The sequence below is a fragment of the Emys orbicularis genome, chromosome 9 (assembly GCF_028017835.1).
Source record: "Emys orbicularis isolate rEmyOrb1 chromosome 9, rEmyOrb1.hap1, whole genome shotgun sequence".
In the NCBI taxonomy this organism is placed as follows: Eukaryota; Metazoa; Chordata; order Testudines; family Emydidae; genus Emys; species Emys orbicularis.
The window spans coordinates 13,689,871-13,712,798 of NC_088691.1; the positions used below are offsets into that span (position 1 = coordinate 13,689,871).

The window sequence follows — 22,928 nt, forward strand, 5'->3', positions numbered from 1 at the left end:
CGGGGCGGGGAGCAGGGAGGGGAACAACTGCTGTGCCGCTTTGACATTCCTCAGGACAGAGAGCTCACAGACCTGCTTGGGATGCTGGGAGAACTCGGAGGGAATCACAGAACCAAAGGCAGCGCGGGCTGCTTCGGGAGAAACTGCTGTGCTGAGCAGAACTGGGGGGCTGATGTGGGGTGTGTGTGTGTATCCCCATGCCTCAGGATAGGTCGGTCAGCTTGCTGTCTCCTCCGACCCAGACACACCATTCTCGTCTCCCGCCACCTTCAATTGAAAAAGCATCTGACAATCTACTAGGATGCCCCTGGGAACAATGGGATTTAGAAACCTGCATCATGTGATGCTGTACCTGCCCCATAAGGCATTTAAACCCATCCCAAAACACCCTCTGTGGCCAGTTGCACAGTGGGATACCTACTACAGTGCACTGCTCTCAGCCTCGTTGCAAGAGCTGCTAGGTGTGGATGCACTCTGCCAACACAAGGAGCTAGTGTGGATGTGCAACAGCGGCTTTAATTAAAGCGGCGTGACTTTTGCTGACAAAACTTTGTAGCGTTGACAAGGCCGGAGTTACAATTCATTCAGCTTTATCCACATCAACCCCTGGGAGAGGGGAGGTGTGATTAGCTTTCATGTGAAGCAGGCAGGGACATTCCAAAGCCACCGATGTCTTTGGGCCTACTATGGCTCTCAGTGCAAGCATGGAGGGCTTGGGCTTTTTGTGTTATGGTATAGTGATACTACCAACCTCCTCCCCAGAGTAGTATGATTTATTCCCAAAGTTTTGAGGGGGGTGGGGAATAATGTTCACTAGAGGCCCTGTCCCTAGCATATCCCCTGCACAACACGGTGTGGAACAGAGAGATGCCATGGCCTCATTTCCCCTTCACCTACCCCCACAATCTATCCTTTCCTCTTCTAGCTGAGCTAGAGGACAGCACTGGGGCCTTGGAGTTCTTAATCACACACTTTTCAGCCTCCATAGATTGTGGGCTTTCTTAGCACTCCTCTGTCTCACAATCACTCTGCACTGCTGACTTCGCCACTTCAACCTCAGTTCCAGCAGTTCAGTTAGTAAATCCTTAGCGGGACTTTTAAGGATTTTGCACAGCCAACCAGGTTGAAGGTGAGCACGAAGCGTTCGGCAGAACCATAGGCTACGATTTCACAAAGTCTGCACTGGAGGCAGCAGCCGTGCAAGGGTTCCGAGGTGCACGGGGCTGCAGTCCTGCGTACGGATTAACGAGCAGGGTCGGGAAACAAGGCCAGGAGGGTGTGTGTGGGGGGGGGGGGAGGGGGGGATGTGCGTAACTGAGGGCAGGGTGCTGTGTCCAGTCACGGGACGAGCAGAGCAATGAGGGGCCGCGGTGACGCTGTGGCTCAGGTAGGGTGGGTCGGGCTCTGTGCCTGAGCCAAGGCAAGGCGGGTAGAGAGCGGAGAGCGATGGCCTCGTTGCAGGTTTGTGTGGGGGAGGGGCAGGACACTTCCCCCGCCCCTCCGTCAAAGCCGCAAGATGGAATGGGCAGGCAGAGCTGCGCGAACCATCCGCCGCCAATCCTTACGCGCATGCGCAAGGAGGCGGTGCCGCGCGTTGACCGCCGGGAGTTGTAGTACCCCTGGCTGGCAGTCAGCCTTCCGTTGTTATGGTGAGGTGCGACATGCCGTAAAGTGGGCTTGCTTCCGGCTGGGGCTGACGGGAGGTCCGGGGCCTCGTGTGAGGCATCTAGGACTCGGAGCCCGTGGATGCCAGTTCCATCTCCAGCCCCTCCGTCCGCCCGGCCTCCCAGGGACCCGCCGTCTCCTCCGGCCGGCACCCAGCGTCCCCAAGATGTTCAAAAAGTAAGTGGGGGGGCTGCTTCCCCTGCGGGAGGTAATGGGCGCCCCTCGTGGAGCCGGGCCCCGCCCTCCTTGGCGGAGCTGGGGGTCCTGTGCTGGCGGGTGGGGCCCTGCTGATCCCCTGCGTGTACGTGGTGACGCGTCCTGCTGCCGGCCGCCGGCACCTTCTCCCGGCAGCATAGAGGGGCAGGGGCTGGGCTGCCTTGGCTCCCGGGCGCTGGGTCTCCGGGGCAGCCTCCCGCCTGGGAGCCCGTTCATGTTCACTGCGGCCAGGCTTGGGTTCATGTGCCCACGCTCTCAACCCCTGGGGGCGGGGTGGGCACTTCCCTCCCTCCCTCCCTCCCCCCCCCCCCCCACCACAGTGCCTCCCCATCTCCCGCCCAGCCCCTGCGCACCCCGCACACGTCCCCGCTTCGTAGGTGTGTGAGAGCCTTGCACTAGCCAACGGTGACACGAAGGGATCAGTCGTAGAGATCCCGGGCGGTGAGATGGAGCCATACATAGCAATGCCGGGTGGGTACCTCGGTATTACCATCGCTCAGCACATGGGCCTGGCTGCTCTTTATTGGTTGGGTGCGTTTTAAGTAACGCAGGGGATAAAATGCACACTGATATTTCACAATTTCATTCAATGCTGTAGGCTTGATGCTCTCTTTATAATGCTGTATTTCGTGCATTTCTGATCTTCTGTAGTGGTGTCTAATCACAAAATGAATGTTATTAAACAATTAGCCTGTCAAGACTTTTAATAGGTTCACATTATACCTAAAGATAATACTTAGGTCTAGGTCATGGGTGGGCAAACTTTTTGGCCCGAGGGCCACATTGGGGTTGCAAAACTATGGAGGGCCGGGTAGGGAAGGCTGTGCCTCCTCAATCAGCCCCCTCCCACCCCCTCAGAACCTCTGACCTATCCAGTTCCCCCTGCTCTTTGTCCCCTAACTGCCCCCTACTGGGACCCCTGCCCCTAACCGCCCCCTGGGGCCCCACCCCCTATCCAACCCCCCTGCTCCCAGTCACCTGACCCCTATCCCAGGCCCCGGGACCCCACACCTATCCAACCTCCCTTGTTCCCCATCCCCAGACCCCTATCCACACCCCCGCCCCCGACAGGCCCCCTGGGACTCTATGCCTATCCAGCTCCCCCCGTTCCCTCCCCCCTGACCGCCCCCTCCCCTCCCCAGAACCTCTGCCCCATCCAACCGCTCCCTGTCCCCTGACTGCCCCCCGGGATCCCCTGCCCCTTATCCAACCTCCCTGGCCCCATTACCATGCCGCTCAGAGCAGCATGTCTGGCAGCTGCGCCACCAGGCCAGAGCTAGACACGCTGCTGCTCTGCTTGGCATGAACTCGCTGCCCAGGGTGCTGCCCGCGCTGCGGCGTGGCTGCGGGGAGGGGTTGGGAGCTCAAGGGCCGATGAGTACGGTCCTGCGGGCCGTGGTTTGCCCACCTCTGGTCTAGGTAATACTTAGGCCAGCCATTAATGCAGAGGACTGGACTTCACTAGATGACCTCTTGTGGTCCCTTCCAGTTCTATGATTCTGTGATTCTCTGGAAGTGTAAATGTCCAATAACTGATACAAATAAGAGGTGTCTCAAACACCGATACAATGCAATCCTTAGCACTCTTCTCCCTTAACCTTTCTTTAGACTGTTAGGCCTGTCCCTAAGTGTAAGTGCTCTTCCCTATGCTTTTGTACTGCTATCTTCTAGAATCTAGCTAGTGGATTTCAGAGAATACGTTCATGTGGCAGATTCAGTTTGTAACTTCACATCTAAATAGTTTGGTGATAAAGTAGATCAGTGGCATTGTTAAAGCACCCAACGTCTGGGATAACGTACATAATTCATTTTTTTTTAATTGTTCCCTTCACATGTATCCTGGATCTAAATAAATATATTAAAAAGGGTGTGTAAATAGGTTTTAGAATTATTAAAACATAAGAGAATATGTACTGAAATAACTATCAGCTTGGTAACATACATCTATCAAAGCAATGAGACAACATGCTTTTTTCATGTACACACTCAACGTGAAGATAAACCCAGAAACACATAATAACTTGTAATATTGGAACCAAATGGGACAAATTTAGGCCCCAATCATGCAAGTTGTTCAATGGGAACAGAATCAAGCCCTAAAACTAGAAGTTAATGAAAACACTCCCTTTGACTTTAATGGAGCAGGATCCAGCCTTTGGGGAAGACCCCTCTTCTGGGAAGAGTATTGTTGACTTCAGTGGGACTGACCCAAACTAGGAGAATATTGGGCTTGCTGTGAAAGCAAGTATTCTGCATCTAAATGCCATTTAACTGCCACTGAAATGTTGTAAATTCTGTTGTATTACAATTATCAGATTATGTATTTCCTTTAACAAATGAGTTGCATATTGTCTAGATTAAAGTTAGAAAATGTTTTTGTGAGTAGTACATTTGGTCATTAAATTGTAATCTTTTGTGAAAGATGCATAACTGCAATACTGCCAGACATTTAATAGCTAAATTGCATTTGCTTTTTAAACTTAAAATAGTGATCACACTGGGATATTGCAGACAGTGACGTCTGTTTTGTGACTTGGCAGGTTTGATGAAAAGGAGAACGTATCCAACTGCATCCAGCTGAAGACATCAGTTATTAAAGGCATTAAGAACCAACTGATAGATCAGTTTCCTGGCATTGAACCATGGCTTAACCAAATTATGCCAAAGAAAGATCCTGTCAAAATAGTAAGATGGTAAGTTTCTCTTCTTGTAACCTCCGCTTCCAAATTGCCTTGATGTTTACTTATTACATACTCTTCTGTGTCCCAGCAAAATTAAGTCTTTTTTGAGAAATACTTTTTCTCTTGGATATCATAGATGAGAGTGCATGTAGGAGCTTATAAATTATGACATAGTCCAAAAGAAACCATGTTCACTATGCTTTTGGAAAGCTATGTAAGAACTCATCCAAATAACTAAACCATCACCTGGTGCATGGCTGGTGTTACTGGGTATAATTATCTCTGAGAATATCTCTTTCAATGCACACAAACAAAACAAATAAAATAGAAATCTTCTTCAAATCTTATTTGCTTATGGTTGGGTAAGTGGGGTTGAGAAGAGTGTATTATGAGGAGGTGGAAACTTGGAGAGTATTTTTTCACCATATCTGGCCTTCCAAGTATGACTTGACTGATTCTATTCTATATTTTTGCACAATGCACAGTATACTTGTACTGAACTTCACTCTCAAATGTTAAATTATAAAAACAGAGAAAGCAGACCCATAGTGACGGAAGGGCTGTGCCTCTTTTTTTTTATATTGCTGCTAAGGGGGGAAATTTTGAGGAACTAGGTATATGAGCTTAGTAAGGAAACTTGTGACTAAAATGTTACTGCTTGAATGCCCCATTTCTGCATCAAACAAATGGTGAGATGCAAGAGAGACTGAGTAGTATGATGCACTACCCAAAAAAATTAATTGTCTATTAGAATAACTCTTTTATCTTGCAGTCATGAACATATAGAAATCCTCACGGTAAATGGAGAGTTACTGTTCTTCAGGCAAAGAGAAGGGACATTTTACCCAACGCTAAGGTTACTTCACAAATGTAAGTCTCTTGGGAGCTGGGCATAATAATGGGTGAGTGGAACTCAAATAGGTTTCTGTAATTACTGTATCATACAAAACTTACCACTTGCATATATCTGCCATAGATAAAAACAAAATAGATCCAATCAGTAAGCTGCAGGTGGAAAAGAGCTGCTAAGTCACTTAGTTCTTTTTGCTGCCAATGAGCGATTGTTCCCTACCGCATTTTTGTGATGCTTTGTGCAATCTTGTTCTTAAATGTGCGAAGCTTCCCCCAGTTCCTCTGGGAGACTTTTCCCTGGTATTCAGTCTAAATTATTGTTTTATCCTATTACCTCATGTGTTATACCCCGGTTCTACCCAATATTTCTTTTGGTTCTTTCTTTTGAATAATTGTATGTGGTTATCATGTAAATATCCTTGTAATATGTATTTTGCTCCTCAACCCCACCCCTTCCAAAACATTTATTTGATCAGATCCATCCCTTTGGATTTTGTTTTGTTGCTCTTCTCTGAATTTTTCCTGTTTGTTTACATTATTGTGGTACCAAAGGATAACATTTGCAAAAGCTCCTAAATCCCATTGAAAATCAGTGGGACTTGGGCTACTAAGTGACTTAGGTGTTTGAAAATATTACCTGACCTGTCCAGAACTGATGTCGGTATTGTAAATGTAGTTTTGCAGAGCTTCTCTCTCCATGACACTTATGTTCTGATCCCTTTCTCTTTTCTGTGGGTCTGTGATCCTCGCTATTTCTGCCCCATCACATTTAGACTGAAACTTTTCAGGTGAAGGACTGCATCTTTACTTGTTTTGGGGAGTACAGATTTGGATAGCATTATTGTTTTAAAGTGTCATGAGAACCCTTACTGAAATTGTTACTTGATGTGTGGGAGATTTAGGTTCAACTATCTTAGTCGTCTTCTTTGGATCAGTAATGGATGAGAACTGTGGAGAAAGTGCTTTGGAGATGGTGTTGCCAAACAACACGGCCTCTAGATAACTGACGAGGTGATAAGTCTCCCAAAAAATCTACTGCCATAATAAAGTAAATTTGTGATACCTGTAACTTGTTTTGTCCTTTTTAACCTGATTTAGAACATGCAGGTGTATTACTGAGTCCACCCAGTGGCATGGATTACTGATGTCTGTCGTCGTCCCTCCTACAGTGTGGTAAATCGTAATTCTTCATTTTTCCCCCCCTCCCTCCTAGATCCATTTATTTTACCACATCAGCAGGTTGATAAAGGAGCCATTAAATTTGTACTCAGTGGAGCGAATATAATGTGTCCTGGCCTGACCTCTCCTGGAGCGAAACTTTACCCTGCTGCTGTTGATACAGTTGTTGTATCCTTCTTGGTCAATTATATTCATGTGTGCCACAAGATGAGTGAATTGTCTATCACTGTATTTTACGAGTTAGGCATAGTCTGTTCTGAATTATCCTAGCTTTTCAGGGGCCCTGCCTCTAATAGCCTGATAAGGGACAAAGGCATTCAGATCCTTCTGCAGAGTGAAGATTGTTCCGTAGTTCTTACTTATGTTGGTTTTGGTGCATAGTCACTAATGATTATAGTTTTGTCTGTAGTTCTTATTTAAGGGCTCATTGAGGGTCAGGATGCTGTTTCGTTAATCTAAACATAATTATTTTATTGCACAACTAGGCCCTATCATTAAATCATCCCAACTAGAATAACAAGAGACTAGGGAGGAGAGATGTAATTCACCACACAAAAGTAAATAAAAAGAAATCAGTTGAGAGCTTTGCTCAACTGTATATTGATGAAATATTGGTCCCACTGATGTCAAAGAGACCCTTGCAATTGAGTGAAGCCAGGATTTTACTCTATGCCTGTGATGGACTCCATTGAGTGTGAAGGGGGCAATCTCTGGTCTCGCTTCTCCACTGACTGAGAGTGGAACAATCGGCAGATCCGACCTGGCTGATCTGAAATGCTTCTACTGTGCTGCTGCTGTTAGTTAGCATGCGTCATTGTAGCCTTAGGGCTTGTCTACACTGGCACTTTACAGCCCTGCAACTTTCTCACTCAGGTGTGAAAAAACACCCCCCTGAGCGCTGCAAGTTTCAGTGCTGTAAAGTGCCAGTTTAGACAGTGCACCAGTGCTGGGAGCTATTCCCCTTGTGGAAGTTTTTTTTTTTTTAATAGCGCTGGGAGAGCTCTCTCCCAGTGCTATGCCGTGACTACACAAGCCACGTTAAAGCACTGCTGCGGCAGTGCTTTAACGTTGCTAGTGAAGCGCTGCCCTTAGTAATGAAAGAGCATACATCTGACTTCTCTGGTGGTTCTTGATGTACCCAAGATTGTGAGTCACTTTGTTACCCCCTGCCTCCAGCGAGGGGGGAGTCTGTGGTAGCTGGGTGGCAGCTCCCTGACACTGCGAGCCCTTCACCCATTCATGCACTCTCCTCTGGGCTTATGTCAGCCCTTCCTTTGCCTGCAGGCTAACAATAGGTGCACCCAGTTCACGAATCCCTTTGAAACATCCCCTTGTGATGCCCAGACCCTGATGCTGGCTATTCACCGAATTTTCAGATCCTGTGCTCCCAAAGATGCAGCAATCCCCAATTTACTAGTTTTACTTTAAACCACCACTCCTGTAAAGTACACAGCACTTGTGAGCGCTTAAATAAACCTACTTTTGTTTCTTCCTAAGAAAGAATAATGATTTAACTAGAAACAAGAGAGTGTGGTGGAAACAAGTGCTTATGATATCAATCGTAAATCTCTGTTTATACTTGCAATAGTAACTTTCCTATTCAATAAAGTAGATTTCCCCCACCTCCAAGTTCAGTCTGTTGCAGAGTGGTGGTTCCTCAGTAACCAGGATCCAAATTTTTCATGAAAGCATCCCAGTCAGTGAATGGATTGGAAGCAGTGTGTCCTTCCCAACACAGTTATACTGAAAACAGGTTTTTGTTTCTATTCAGAGCCAGGGTGAAGCTCTGTCTGTTGTAATGTTCGTTTTTTCACCTTTACGTGGTTTTGACTCTCTCTCTTTATCACTGATGGGTTTCCTATTCAAAGTCTCCGTATTGAACAAGGCTAAACAACTGAGCCTTGAAAATTGCATCACTGGCCAAACAGGGCAGTGTGACAACCCCACCCTTGCCCAAATGGGCCATTACCCAGACATCCTAGTGACTAATCTTTACTTTTTTACTTCAAGTCCATAAAGCATACTTTCAATATAGATACATTATGCCTTAAATATTACCTGTACATACATCTCACAATGATTATGAATCTTCACAAGTTACGAGCTTTCTGTAGATACCTTACACGTTACTATTTATGGATAAATACCCTGCAAAATGTGTTCAGTGTAATGAGTTTGTCAGGTCTGTGGTGGGACTTGTTTGTGAAGAACAGGGGACCCTTTGGCTTGGAGTTTGTGTCACAACTTTATTGTTGTCTTAATATTGTTTCAGTTCTGTAATTGGTTACGTTCCTCAGGATTTTGGCTTCCTGGTAGTTTAAAACAACATCCCAGATACACTGATTAAAGTTGTACATCATTCTTTTAAGTAGGGCAGGGCCATCACCTTTCGCTATTAGGCAAAAAGGAAGCAGTTAAACTAACAGCAATACAGTACTATACATGTGTTTTTTATTTCACTGCTGTTTAAAGGCAATAAAAACTGTGGTTGTGTGTTTCTTTGTACAGTGACTCAGCAGTTTAATGCACTATATTTTTTCTGCTTAACAAATCTAGAGCGCTAGTTTGTTAATATTCTGACCAGTGTTGTTCAGTCAGACATTGCAAGAATACAATGCTTTAGTGCTTACAATTATATTTAAGAACTGGGCTCTTAAGAGTAGTTAAAGGGTAACAGTTAACCTAGTGACTGACACTTCTGAAAAGGTGTTTCCTAATGTTCTGCTGCTTTTATTTTGCTGAGATGTGCTTTTTAAAAAACAAAAACAAAAAAAACCCTGTATTCCTTAGCTGTACGTTGTAGGCAATAATGGCAGAAGGAAAACAACATGCACTGTGTGTTGGAGTCATGAAGATGTCAGCTGAGGACATGTGAGTCTTGTTTTTAAAATTGATATACTGTATAACCTATCCCTTGTGATAATTCTTAATTACATTTAGAAGACAGTGACCTAAGCCAGGGTTTCTCAGTGTGGCTGTGCAGAACTCATTCAGGCGTGTTTCCTGCTGAATCATTCTAAGAAGCACAGAGAAAAATCTTTTCCCCCCTGAGTCGGGTCAGGGAGAGCCGCGCTGGCAGCTGTGGGGAGCTGCAGCGGACCCTCCACCTGCACTGGGCAGGGGGCCACAGCAGCCTCCCAGCTCAGTGTCCCTGCCCCTCAGCCCAGGGCAGGTAGAGGGACCACGGCTCTCCACAGTTGCCAGCACGGCTCTCCCAGCTCCGGCCGGGGGGGCTGCTCGGAGCCGCAGCCCAGCCATGGTAAGCGCCGGGCGGGCAGCTGTGGGGAGCCGTGGGAGACCTTCCACCTGCCCTGGGCATGGGACCCAAGCAACCCCCTGCCCAGTGTCCTTGCCCCCCAGACCTTCCACCTAGGGCAGGTGGAGGATCCATGCCGCGGTTCCTCACAGCTGCCTGCCCGGCTCTTACCGTCAGAGCCCTGCGCGGATACAAAATTTGTATCCGCAGCCGCGCTGCTATCCGCAGATATAAAGTGGATACCTGTGGATTTGCAGGGCTCTATGCATGAGAAAGAGAATCCACAGGCAGATAGATAATGTTCTTGGTTGAGTGAGTGGAAGACCACTGGATAACAAAAGTAATGTTATAATTTCATTTCAGTCTGACCGGTTTTTTTGGTGTTTCTTAGCACTGGACAGTCTTTTTCTGGTAGATGGTGTTTGTTTTTTCTAGTTTCAGACTACTTGATTGTTTGTCAAATATTTCTGGTTGTGGTGTGAGGTGCAGCTGAGCAGTAAAGTTGGATTCCTACTTCAAGGATTATTTTTTATGTACTTTGAACTTTAGTTTTTAATTTAAACAGCATCTTTACAAAATAAGGTATAAAGTCACGGTCAACTTACATAAAGAGGCTCTTCTACAGCTTTCCGTGTATTTTAACATAAGTGAACTAACATGACTACAAAATGTAATGTAGACGAGCCCAAAAGGTTAGTTGGGTTGAACTGGAAGTATATGGTAATGAACCATTATACCTTTTACATTTAATTTTTCCTTTCACAGTGAGAAAGTCAACAAAGGAATTGGCATTGAAAATATCCATTATTTAAATGATGGCCTCTGGCATATGAAGACATATAAGTGAAGCAAAAGAAACTGTGTGACCCCAAAGGAATGCACTTAGAGTAAATGGACTGCTTTGTAATTCCTTTTGTTTTTAATGTGACTGAATGTACAAATTTATTTTGTTCAGTGGCTACGCTAAATAAATCAAGTGAATGCTAAAGTCCTGTTAGCGGCAATAGTTTTCTAGACTTTATTACAGTTCTTAAGCTTTTATCCTAAACCCATGTTGTCAGAATGCTTGAAGATTATATCTGATGAAAAGGTCATATGTGAACAGTGAATAGAACACTTCCTGCTAGGAAGAGAGAAAGCTAACAGGTGTAAAATTTTGTGCTCTCTCCTAGCACAGTAATTTAAATTGGATTTAGGATATATTTAATGCTTTTGTATATAAAATTTCTAAAATGTGTTAATGCATTTACTTTTGATAATAGGCAGCCTAGAAGGATGAAAAGTTAGAAACTGTAACAACACACAAACTGGATGTTTCTATGTTCCATATACTTTGTGTCAAATTCTAATTTAACTTATTGTCCAACAGTAATGGTTTGAATGTTTTACTCAGCTGAGTGGCCATTTTTTAAGATGCAATTAGTTTTATGGACTATAAACCAAACACTGGATTGTGAGACACGTGACATCACCAGGATATGCTATTTAAATGATCATTTACCACACAATATTTGAGATCAGTTTTTCCCTGCATTGAAAATCTATAGTAACTGAGGAAACTTTAAATGGCTACAGTGGTAAGGGCTAACAGATCCTGTAACCAGAAGTTAGTATTTCTGGGCCAAATTTTAAAAGGAGTATCAACTAGGCCTCCATTTGTGCACCCTATCACCTGCACATGTGCTGTTACTACTAATAAATGGGGACTGCATGCACAGACTCATCCTCTGTATTTAAGTGATTGTGCATGCAGAAAGAATGTTGTCGTGTGGAAACATCTGAGGTCTCTACCACTCATGGAATGACCAGAGTAATAACTCTACATGGCTCATCGTTGGAAGGATTTATTAATATTGTAAATCTTCTTATTTGTATTTGCAGTTTTTAATTTTGTATCAAATGGCTTCTGTCTCATTCTATGTGTGTGTTTTGTTTCAACATTTTTGGATCCTCTAATTCAAGAACTATTGACTTAGAAAAATACTCTCTTCCCTTATCCTAAAGTTTTATTACAAATATGGGATATGAAATATATTTTACCTAACAATAGGTAGTGCTAGCTTGAAGATTTCTCCTCTTCATCTAACACTAAGTTAAAAGGCGTCACTTTTGAAAATGACAGAATTATAATGCTCCAGCTTCTTATTGTATTAACCAAGGAATGAAAACTAAAGTAACCAGTTTGATGGGTACTACCCTAACATTGTTGCACAAAGAAAGCTATACAAATATAAGTGCTCACACTTTATTCTAAAACAGTTACATGTCAGTCTTTAAACTTGGTAGTAAAACTTCTCTGAACTCACCATTAACCGTATGTGGGATTACATTACATGCCTTAATTTGTACTAGTCAAGTAAATTCAGAATTTTTTCCTTACTTTACAAAGCATCTGACACAATATGGTAAAGTAGGCCTGTTCTGGGAGGGGTTGCATAGGAAATTTATTCTACTTTCCTTTTGACTCCCTTGTGGATGTTAAATGATGAAATACTGTCAACTAAACTTCCCTTGGGTAACAAGGGAAGCTGATAACATAAGAAATGGAAGTGAATTGGTTACAGATCACAGAATGAGGGATGGAGTAACTTACCTCTAACAACTTCTGGCTATGATTTGCATAGTTTTAAAGTTGCTTTCAAGTAAAGCAAATAGCTCTAACATTACCTGCACTGCCACTACTTGGAAAGGAATAGTAACATCAGGGCAGGTCCCTCTATGAACACACTTATCATTCTAACTTGCTGCTGTAACTATAGATGGGTACATTTACATTGATTTAAGAATGTCCAGTCACAGAGCAAGTTAATTAAATCTGTTTAAAATTACATCTTTAGTTGAACTGCTGCAACTTTGGGCGTAGGCCAGGCCTCAAACAATGGTGCAGTTTTAGCCTATCGGCATCAACAAAGAAAGGGTGAAGGAAATACCTATTGAATCTCCCTCTGCCAAAAAGACTGTTGGAAACATAACCTGCTAAAATTGCTTATTCCCTTCTGCTGGGGCAGGAGTGCAGTAAAATAGAATAGCCCTTTCCACAAAAAAAATGTTGGAAATGTGTAGGTAGACAGAGGATCTAATAGAACAGTCTAGTACCAACATTACAACTACAGCCCCTCCTACATCTTTTGGAATTAAGGGTGGGGCAGAAGAATTCGACACGGAAATACTGGTATTTACTGTGGTACTGTGACCTTGGGGGACTGAGGCTGGTGACTTGTAGAGACTGTAATGATTTAAAATGTAGTTATTCTCTAAATAGAGTGTATTATTCCACATTTATTGTTTCACTGGCTTCTAGCTCAGCTCTGCTACATTTCCAAACTAGTTTTTTTCTAATATCCAGGATTGTAAAGCTGTGCTTTCACTGGTTCTCACATCAGCTGCAAAAGATTCTCTAATTAGAATTTAGTTAATTTTGTGTATGGATTTAAATACACTCTAGCTCCCTTTCCTATAACATGTGACACCACATTCCTTACAGGAGTGAAAACTTGTCACTATGTGAACTCTGAATTACACAGCAGGAGATCTGCATAAGGAGATGCCTATTTTTAGTCTCTTTCCTGACCACAGGTGCAGTTCAAAAGAATCTTGGGAAGATTATTTTATGAATATGGAGTTTAGAAAATACACAAGCACTGTCTGACTTACTGGAATGGGTTAGTTAAAAATAAATTTTAATATCTTACAACTACTTGTACTTGAGTATTAACACATCCAACTATTTTGAGAATCTGCTGTGCATACAGTTACATGAAACAGCCAATCCTTAACTTACATAGCAGATCTCTGGATGCAAAGTACACCTCTACCCCTATATAACGCTGTCTTCAGGAGCCAAAAACTCTTACCGCATTATAGGTAAAACCGCATTATATTGAACTTGCTTTGATCCGCCAGAGTGCGCAGCCTCACCCCCCCAGAGCACTGCTTTACCGTGTTACATCCAAATTTGTGTTATATCGGGTCGTGTTATATTGGGGTAGAGGTGTACGATATAAGAGTGAGCCAGGTATTACTAAAAAACGACACCTCACTTGATGAGGTGAATGAAATCAGCCAACAACTGCACCAGTTTGTTTTAAATATATATATTTCAAATGTTTAACTTCCACAAGTTTTGGTTGGTTCTTCTATAAGAGACTTTAACGTAAATCCACATTTGATAAAACTACCTTTGGTTGAAGTTTCCTCTGACACAGCTTAACAGGTTTTAACGTCACAGTAACAATTTTTGAAAAAATAAATGAGTTAAAGGGATACTCTTCTAACTTCAGAAATGGTAAAGAATGAAAAAAACCCCTTCGTCTTAATTTTTAACTGGTCATTCCAAATTACAAACCTTCTCCCTACTTGTTTGTACTACACTGAAGCTGAGTCAGTATCTACCTTTCTGTGACACTTGCAATTGGCTAACTAATACTAGTTTGTTATAAAAGTGAAATTTTAATACATTTTTCCACAATTGGGGTTGATATTTTCTCTAAAAACACACCCACCCTCCCTTGGCTAACCGAGTTATTTCCATGGAAGCAGTGATATATGTAGACACTTAACTAGCCATCTTGAGTATGGGACTTAAGTATATAAAACCAGTGTACGTAATATAGAACAGAAGTGAACAGTAGTGTAATGTCTACTATGGCATGGAAAGAAGGAAAAGTTCCTAATTTGGATTTATAGCAAACAAGAATATTTTTGTTTCAGATGCAGCATTTCAATATTGTCACCTTCAGTGTTTTGGGTGAGAATACATTAAAGGTACATTGCCATCTTGATTTTTTGAAATTGCTAGAAAATTCTGTTTAATAGAGCATTTCCTGAGTTACCAGAACAAATTTGTTTTACATGAAGATTCCCCTCCCCCACTGATGGTTAGAAGGATCCTTTAGATGGGCCCCAACAGTAATACCAAACATGCTTGGTCACATCCTCTGGCTTGATCCCTCTGTCTCCTGCACCCATCTGTATGTTGCCTCTTAATTTCAGCTTCACTGGTGTTTTTGCAGAAGGTAGTGAAGAGAGTGGATATGCTCTCCTCCCTGAGCTGTGCAGAGTGCTAGCATGTGTACAAAGTAAAACAGGAAATGCATGTTTTTTTTCTTATAGAAGTCTGACTAAACAGCACTATCAATAGGCACAGCAGCCTTCAGCTAGTTATGAAGTTGATTAGGTTTCTTCATATTAATACTGCTACATTTTTCTGAAGTGTAAAAATTCAGGCCACTGACATTTCTATTCTAGACTACAACAAACTGAAAAAAAAATTGCACTAGTGTAAAGAAAACTGCTTAAAGTTGTACTTTAATACTAAAATCTATATTTTCAGTTTTATTTGTACATCTTAGAAAGATATAAAGATTTTCAAGAAGTGCATGGAAGAGTTCAAAATCAAAAAATCTTGCAAAAATATATTTAAATTACAATAGATTAAGATTCATTTGTTTTCACTTATAAATATTTAGCCATACAAACATCCCCTATAAATTCATTTCCTTTATCACACAAAGATTTTAGCATTACCATTAACATTTTTCATTCCAACACAGTCAAGAGCCAGAAACATTTTTGTATAAAAGTTTTAGAAAAAAAGATTCCCCCTTTTAAAACTAAAATGACCAAACCCTGATGTGCAAAAAATACACAGATACCATCAAATACAAAAATTGCACCAGCTTGTATACATGCAAGTCACATTATGCATTCACAGCTGACTCCATGTTCTACACAATACATAGGCCTTCTTTGAACAGATATCAGTCATTGTCTGAACCTGCGGGAGGTAAGAAAACCAGTGCATCTTTGAAATTGTGCCCATATGCTCTGAGCCTATAAACACCATACATCATTACATGCATGTGGTTAGGAGCCAATCCATTGAAAGTGATGGCCATGTCAGAACAGCATCCCTCTACTACTTGTTGAGGGTGATTAGCCATTGCTTCTTTAATAAGAGAACCAACTGATTTGGTGTTAAAGACATCTTTTCCTTCAGAATCTTCTGCATTTTCAGCGAATACTCCAGTATATTTCAGGCAGACTGCTAGTTGTTTATCCTCAGAGAGTTTCCAAATCAAGCCTCCCTGTTCTGGACACTTATCAGGGTCTTCAAAAATTTTAGAGAGTCTTTTTAGGGACTCTATACTTAAGACAATTCCTCCATCACCATCTACGTACTCAAGCTCTCCTGATTTTACAGTATGACCTATATAAAAAGGCTGTGATGCGTCTTTTTTCAGCAAGAAATATTTGAGATTTTCTATAACAGCAAATGTCGTTGGATGTGCTAGAAAGAACCAGTTGTACTCATCTTTATAGCGTTCATATGCTAATTTATAAGCGTTTCTCACCATCATCCACATGTCATTTGTGTTGAGAACAACAGAATCAAACACCTTAACGCTTTCAGAACTGTAGAATTCGGCCTTGTCACAGTGTTTGCTCCATGTTTCTTTCACAGCAGCCCAATTGCCAAGATCTTTAGGTTTTACAAGGATGATACAATAAACACGGATACTATGGCTGAGCTCCATGCGCTCACCTTCTGACAGATTTGAGACATCTTCTTTGTTAGGTGCTTGAATATGATGATGCTCATGGTGTTGTGCTTTAGTCCCGTGGCCCATCTTATTATGTCCTATGAGTGTAACAAATACACAGAAGAGTCCTCCTAACACCATGCCTTTCACAAAAGAACTGCTTTCGGAAATCATTTTTTCCTAGAAAGAAAAGACACCTTTTGAGAGGTTATGGAAATTATTTGTAAAGATTCAATTTTATCTCAACATAAACTTTTTCTGTTCATACTTTAAAAGAAGTTCCTAAATTTTAAATTGCAATTATAGTTCCTCTAACTTCCTACTGTAGTTTAAATTGTTAAGCCACTGTACATTGTCATGAGAGGAGCAGCAAGAATTAATTAGAATGCTCTTTTACCAATCCTAAATATTATGGTAAATTTACAGGATAGAGATGTTTCCAAATTAACTCCGTAAAAGTATTCTCAAAGTCTTTATCCTCAGAAATTTGTGTTCAATCTCTTGTCTGTGCACTGGATGGAACAGCTTACCTTTACTCTAACAAAGGAAGTGAAAACTGGCAGTTGGTATCAGAATGAGTTCTAGCTGCCTATGCCCCGTGGGCTCAAAATTTTGGAGAGCTAAGGAAGCTCCAGCCTGTCTCATGCCAGGGAGCTGAGAACCCTAGCATAGAAATCCAGGTATCTTCAGAGAAGCAGAGTTGCTGATACAGGCAGCTGTCAGCTGAAACATCAGTCAAAAGAACTTGGTTTTCACTGTAATTCAATCCAAAACTTTAATCAAGTAAAGCTATTTTGAAGGACAAAGCCTTGCCATTACCAAGTATAATTCACAGTCCTGCTTCTCTCATTCCACACAGACTGACTGTGGTTCCTTGGCTGGGGAATTTATCACTGGAGATCAGGCTAAACTTGAGTCTTGCCACATGTATAAAAATTTTATTAAGATGATGTTAAAAAAAAATAGTGAACAGAGTTTGAGCATAGAAGTTTCTGGTTATCAGGGAATAACATACAGTTTATACAGGGTGCAAAGTTTGGTTTAAGATAAGGTGGCATGAGGAATACATAATCTGCAATATCCCCGATTGGGGGTAAAAGGTTGATGGGTCAAAGTACAGACATTGAGATATGAGGGTATGAAGTTCATAAAGTGGCTATGTTCGGGTGTGGATTATAATGAGTGGATATGATGATGAGGATGGATTGACCCTCATTTGGTGAGATTTAATGTTTAGGGAGTTTATGGTTCCAGTTCATCTGATCCAACGGAGAAGGTCACTTGGTCCCTAGTAAGATGCACGCTCTTTCTGTGGGCTCTCTCCTTAACAACTAAACTGCAGAATGATCTCAACTGTCTGTCCTGGGAAACAATCACCTGGATTATGTCCTAATCAGATTTATTAACTGAGCTGTGGGAAAGAATTTGAGAGTTTAGTGCCTTTATTCTGAAGACCAGCATAGTGGTCCTTGTAACAGGGCAGTAGGTGCACAGATACATTTCAGTTAATCTGTTACAGCCTTTGAGTCTTTAAAACTGGGAGTTATAGGTGCAAGTGTCAAGAGTAGGAGGAAGCATATAACCTGCAGAAAGGTAAATACAGTATAAGGTTTCCTTCCTCTTAGGTAAGGGCAGCAGAGTAGAGATTCCCAAGGTCAGGGGAGTGCTAGTGTGGGTCTCCCCATGGTAGGCAGGAAAGCGCTACCTAGCATAGAAGCATAAATCATTCCCCTTCCCAGGCGTGGGCGGCAGGAACAGTCACTACTATTTAGTGTTGTGCCCTATTTTGAGTCTTCAATTTATTAACAATCTTGTCCTAGGAAAGGGCACAGGAACAAAGAGGATCCTTTGGGCTTTACTTGGCCTGTCCGAGCTGGACCATGACACTTTCTTCTAATGACAGTAACTGCTGAGACAGGTGTGACTGCTGCTGCTGCACAAACATGGTACATGGAAGGAAGACAGACTCAAGCAGAAGGTAAGTGGTGCAGGGGCAGGTCCCTAGGAGATGAGGGATGTTTACTCTTCTCAGCACCTGTTATAGGATGACCAGATATCAAGTAAGAAAAACCAAGACAAAGGATGGGGGTGGTGGTGGTGGGGGAAAACAGGTGTCTATATAAAACAAAGCCCTGAATATCGGGACTGTTCCTATAAAATCGGGACATCTGGTTACCCTAATCTGTTCTCCTGAGGAGGGGGCAATGGGAAAGGAAGGGGGAGTCATCCTTGTTTTGGGAAAGGAGGGTGGGGCCCACCAGAGCAGCCAACTGGAAGGGGCAGTTACTCCCCTCACCCCGAGGGGGGGGAGGACGACTGGAGGACCCCGTAGGAACGGGGGGTGGGGATTATGCCCCTCTCCCGGGTGTGTGTGTGCCAGATGAGCCCATCGGAACGGGGGGGGGTATGCCTCTCTTCTGGGGTGGGGGCGCCACGGGAGCCCGCCGGAACGGGGGTATTTTCTCTTTCAACGTTGACACTTCCTTGGCGCGTGCGCGGGAGTCTCCCCCGTGTCCGTGCTGGGAGATTTCCCCCTCCCCGTCACTCACCGGTGCCGCCGAGCGGACGGGACCACTGGCCCAGCGAGGACGAGCTCCAGCTCCAGCTCCACCCCGAGACGAAGGCGGAACTACTACTTCCTCTTCCGGCCAGCCTGGCGCACGAGCCGCACGCAGCCCTTCTAGCCGCGGCCACTCGCTGGTTCGCAGGGACGGGGAGGCCGGAGCTGATGTTGGAGCCAGAGCGGCTAGGCGAGGGGGCGGGGACACACATCCCTCTCTTCCCGCCCAGCGACCGTCCCTCCCGCCCCAGCACAGCCCCTCCCCCCATCCTTCCCCCTCGCACAGCCCTCCCCCCCCCCGCACAGCCCTTCCCCCCCAGCAGCACGGTCCCTCCCCCCCCACACAGCCCCCGCAGCACGGTCCCTCCCCCCCCGCAGCACGGTCCCTCCCCCCCCCGCACAGCCCTTCCCCCCCGCAGCACGGTCCCTCCCCCCCCCGCACAGACCTTCCCCCCCGCAGCACGGTCCCTCCCCCCCCACAGCCCTTCCCCCCCAGCAGCACGGTCCCTTCCCCCCCAGCAGCACGGTCCCTCCCCCCCCCGCACAGCCCTTCCCCCCCCCACAGCACGGTCCCTCCCTCCCCCCCCACAGCCCTTCCCCCCCAGCAGCACGATCCCTCCCTCTCACCCCAGCCCTTCCGCCCCAGCACAGCCCCTCCCCCCATCGTTCCCCCCAGGAGCACGGTCCTTCCCCCCCCCCCGCACAGCCCTTCCCCTCCAGCAGCACGGTCCCTCCCCCCACCCAGCCCTTCCCCTCCAGCAGCATGGTCCCTCCCCCTCTCCCCCCCCCCCGCACAGCCCTTCCCCCCAGCAGCACAGTCCCTCCCGCCAGGCGTAGCCAGGTTCTAAGAGCAGGGGGAGCAAACATTAAAAAGGCGCACCCCCCTTGGCCCCTCCTCTGGCCACGCCCCTTTGGCTCCTTCTCCGGCCGCTCTGCGCCCCCCCCCCCACCTTGGCTGGCTCCTCCGGCCGCGCCGCGCCCCCCCCATGGCTCCTCCTCCGTGCGGCAGCCCCCCCCTCAGTTCCAGCCCCGTGTGTGTGCAGGGAACAGAGGAGGTTACAGCCTGGATCGGGGTTACAGGGCCTGGCTCTGCTCAGGGGTTCTGACCCCTCACGGCTGGCCGGGAACGCAGCTCCTGGCGGGTCTGAGCCCCTTGGGCAGCGGGGCAGTTTGGGGGAGTCTCTGTGCTCCAGGCTGAGCGCCAGCCGTCCCGAACTCATCCCCCGCTTGCCCGGCTCAGGCTGGGCGTCAAAGAGCCAGAGGCTCCCGCCTAGGCTGACATCCTCACATGCCTCTGTTCTTCCCTGGGGCCTGCCTGCTTCCCCTCACGCACCCTGGAGCAGCGAGAGCTGCTAGCTCCATTTGCCTGTCTCCTTCCCCTTCCTCGCCCGAGGCCACCCTCGCTTCTCCGGCTGCGCCGCCCCCCCCCCATGGCTCCTCCGGCCGCGCTGCGGGCTGCCATGCTGCGCCCCCCCTCGCTCCTCCAGCCGTGCCCCCCCCCATGGCTCCTCCGGCCATGCCGCCCCCTCCCTATGGCTCCTCCGGCTGTGCTGCCCCCCCTTGCCTGCAGGAGCCCAGCGCCGGCCCGGCAGGCCAAGCTTCAGAGCGGAGCGTGGGCCCTGCCCGCTGGTACCATGGTAACCCCTAACTAAGGCGCCGCTTTTGGAAAATGTGCTGAGGGGAAGCGGCTGCTTCCCCTGCACCCCCCCAGCTACGCTACTGCCTCCCACCCACCGACCGTCCCTCCCGTGCCAGCACAACGCCCGCCCCCCCCGCACAGCCATCCCCCCCAGCAGCACGGTCCCTCCCGTCCACCGACCGTCCCTCCCACCCCCGCACAGCCCTTCCCCCCCATCCTTCCCCCTCGCACAGCCCTTCCCCCCAGCAGCATGGTCCCTCCCTCTCACCACAGCCCACCCGCACAACCCTTCCCCCCCCCCCCAGCACAGCCATCCCTCCCAGCAGCACGGTCCCTCCCACCCACCGACCGTCCCTCCAACCCCGCACAGCCCTTCCCCCCCATTCTTCCCCCTCGCACAGCCCTTCCCCCCAGCAGCAGGGCCCCTCCTGCCCACCCCTTCCCTGCCCACCATCCATCCATCCCCCCAGCTCGGCCTTCTCCCTGTCCCCATCCATCCATCCATCCATCCCCTGCCCCAGCACAGCCCTACAGCCCCAGCCACCATCCATCCATCCCTCCCAGCACCACCCTTTCCCCACATACCCACCCACCATCTATCCTCCCTGCAGCACAACCCCCCTCCCTCCACCAGTCATCCATCCTCCCAACAGCACAGCCCCCCTCCACACCCACAGACCAACCCCCTCCTGGCATACACACCCACTTGCCCTCCATCTAGCCAGCCCACACACAGCACAATCCCTCCCTGCACATCCACCCACCATCCCTATTCAATATCTGTGAATCTACTGACCCCCAGGTACCTCACTAACTCACTACCTCATCCAATCTCACTCCATCACAGTGCCCACCCAGTATTGCACACAGCACCGCCCCCTACATACCATCTGCCCCCCATCACAGACATGTCACCACCGGGTTTCATACCTTCTTGCTATCCATCCCGCAAAGCACTACCTTCATCCCCGCACCCCCACTTGCCGTCTCATCATCTCTCTCTTACACACACAAAGTACAATCCCCCTCCCCATATGCTTGCTCCCTATATTTCTTTCACAAACACGGCACCACCAATCCCTGTGTACCTACTCATTGTCTGTCACACAGCATTCCTACTACAGCATACACAGCACAACACAATGCAATGCAACATCAATTATATACCACCCACATATATCATTTGCCCCATATATATGAGAACTGCCCCCATAACACATAAAGCCACCACACACACATCACATACACACACAAAGATGCCTCAGGTTAAAGTTAAGCATGTGCTTAAGTGCCTTGCTGACGTGGGGGCCTCAGAGCACAAGCCTAAGGTAAGAGAGACTCTCATCCTGCTGGTAACACAATAGGGCAAATTATACCCCATTTGAGTAATTCTGGTGGTGTCCACTAGTGAGCAGCTGTAAACATACACACTAGACAAAACATGCCACCATTAGGTTAGCTTGAGTAGGTGCTATTGAGTTTCTCTGTTCCAGAAGGCAGAGGTTGGGGGAAGTCAATGGCCTTTTTGTAAAATGAGGTCATTAGAGTAGGGGTCTTTCTGCAGCTCCATGTAACATGCAGAAAAATGTAAAATAGAGAAGGGACTGAAGGATAAGAAAAGGATTTACATTTTTCTGTCCCCCCCCCCCTCTTTTTGGACATATAAATATTAGAATCTGTCTCTCCTTGGTTATTGTATAGTATCAGTGACAGAGGTCAGTGCCTTGGGCATCTCCCCCCTCCCCCCAGGGTAATAGAAATGAGATGCAGGACCTGTGCCTACAGAGAGCATGCGTGCGCGCACACACACACACAGAGCAGGGTAATAGAAATGAGATGCAGGACCTGTGCCTACAGAGAGCAATGATGATACTTTATAAAGGAAAAAATCCATCTGTTCAACAGTTAATTGATAATGGACAGATAAGAGAACAAGATCCATCTTATGTTTATTTTGGGAATAGTAACATGAGGTAATATGGCTAGACTAAACCTCACCACAAGTGTTCCTGGGAGTAGGCAAGTGTACTGCCACCATGAGATTCATGGAAATACTTCTCCACACCTGGGGCAAGTAAACATGATTATAGAAAGGATCAGATTGTCTCAGTGTCTTTGTATATTTGCAGAGGGAAGATGTACACCTTGTTCCTAAAATGTGGCCAAACATTGCTTATTTCACTTGTAGCAAAAATTACCTCTTCTTTTCTCTGAAGTTTGTAGCCACAAAGGAACTTACTTGGTCCTGAGGGAGTTATGATAAATGGTGGGGAAATGAATAGAAAAAATAAGAAGAGAAAGTCTGCCATCTTGTGGTGTAGTGTCTTTTATTTTTTTC

The 22,928-nt window shown here is 46.0% G+C and overlaps 2 protein-coding genes across 2 annotated transcripts; one reads left to right on the plus strand and one right to left on the minus strand.

Annotated features, from left to right (window-relative positions):
* The first annotated feature begins 1,659 nt into the window (after positions 1 to 1,659).
* MCTS1 (MCTS1 re-initiation and release factor) lies at positions 1,660 to 11,768 on the plus strand. The gene is made up of 6 exons (XM_065410329.1): positions 1,660 to 1,842; positions 4,422 to 4,574; positions 5,335 to 5,432; positions 6,628 to 6,761; positions 9,397 to 9,464; positions 10,615 to 11,768. The coding sequence occupies exons 1-6, from the start codon at positions 1,832 to 1,834 to the stop codon at positions 10,694 to 10,696; spliced, it is 546 nt and encodes a 181-aa protein (XP_065266401.1). The 5' UTR covers positions 1,660 to 1,831; the 3' UTR covers positions 10,697 to 11,768.
* Positions 11,769 to 15,138: 3,370 nt separating this feature from the next.
* On the minus strand, positions 15,139 to 19,021 carry C1GALT1C1 (C1GALT1 specific chaperone 1). The gene is made up of 2 exons (XM_065410799.1): positions 18,941 to 19,021; positions 15,139 to 16,571 (listed from the first exon to the last, which is right to left on the minus strand). Exon 2 carries the CDS (start codon positions 16,563 to 16,565, stop codon positions 15,609 to 15,611), a length of 957 nt encoding a protein of 318 aa, XP_065266871.1. The 5' UTR covers positions 16,566 to 16,571; positions 18,941 to 19,021; the 3' UTR covers positions 15,139 to 15,608.
* Positions 19,022 to 22,928: the final 3,907 nt, after the last annotated feature.

Coding starts and splice junctions, on each gene's coding strand:
- MCTS1 (XM_065410329.1), top strand. Junction 5,433..6,627: donor GCTAAGGTTACTTCACAAAT/GTAAGTCTCTTG, acceptor CCTCCCTCCTAG/ATCCATTTATTTTACCACAT. Junction 9,465..10,614: donor AAGATGTCAGCTGAGGACAT/GTGAGTCTTGTT, acceptor TTCCTTTCACAG/TGAGAAAGTCAACAAAGGAA.
- C1GALT1C1 (XM_065410799.1), bottom strand. CDS start 16,565: ATGATTTCCGAAAGCAGTTCTTTTGTGAAAGGCATGGTGTTAGGAGGA.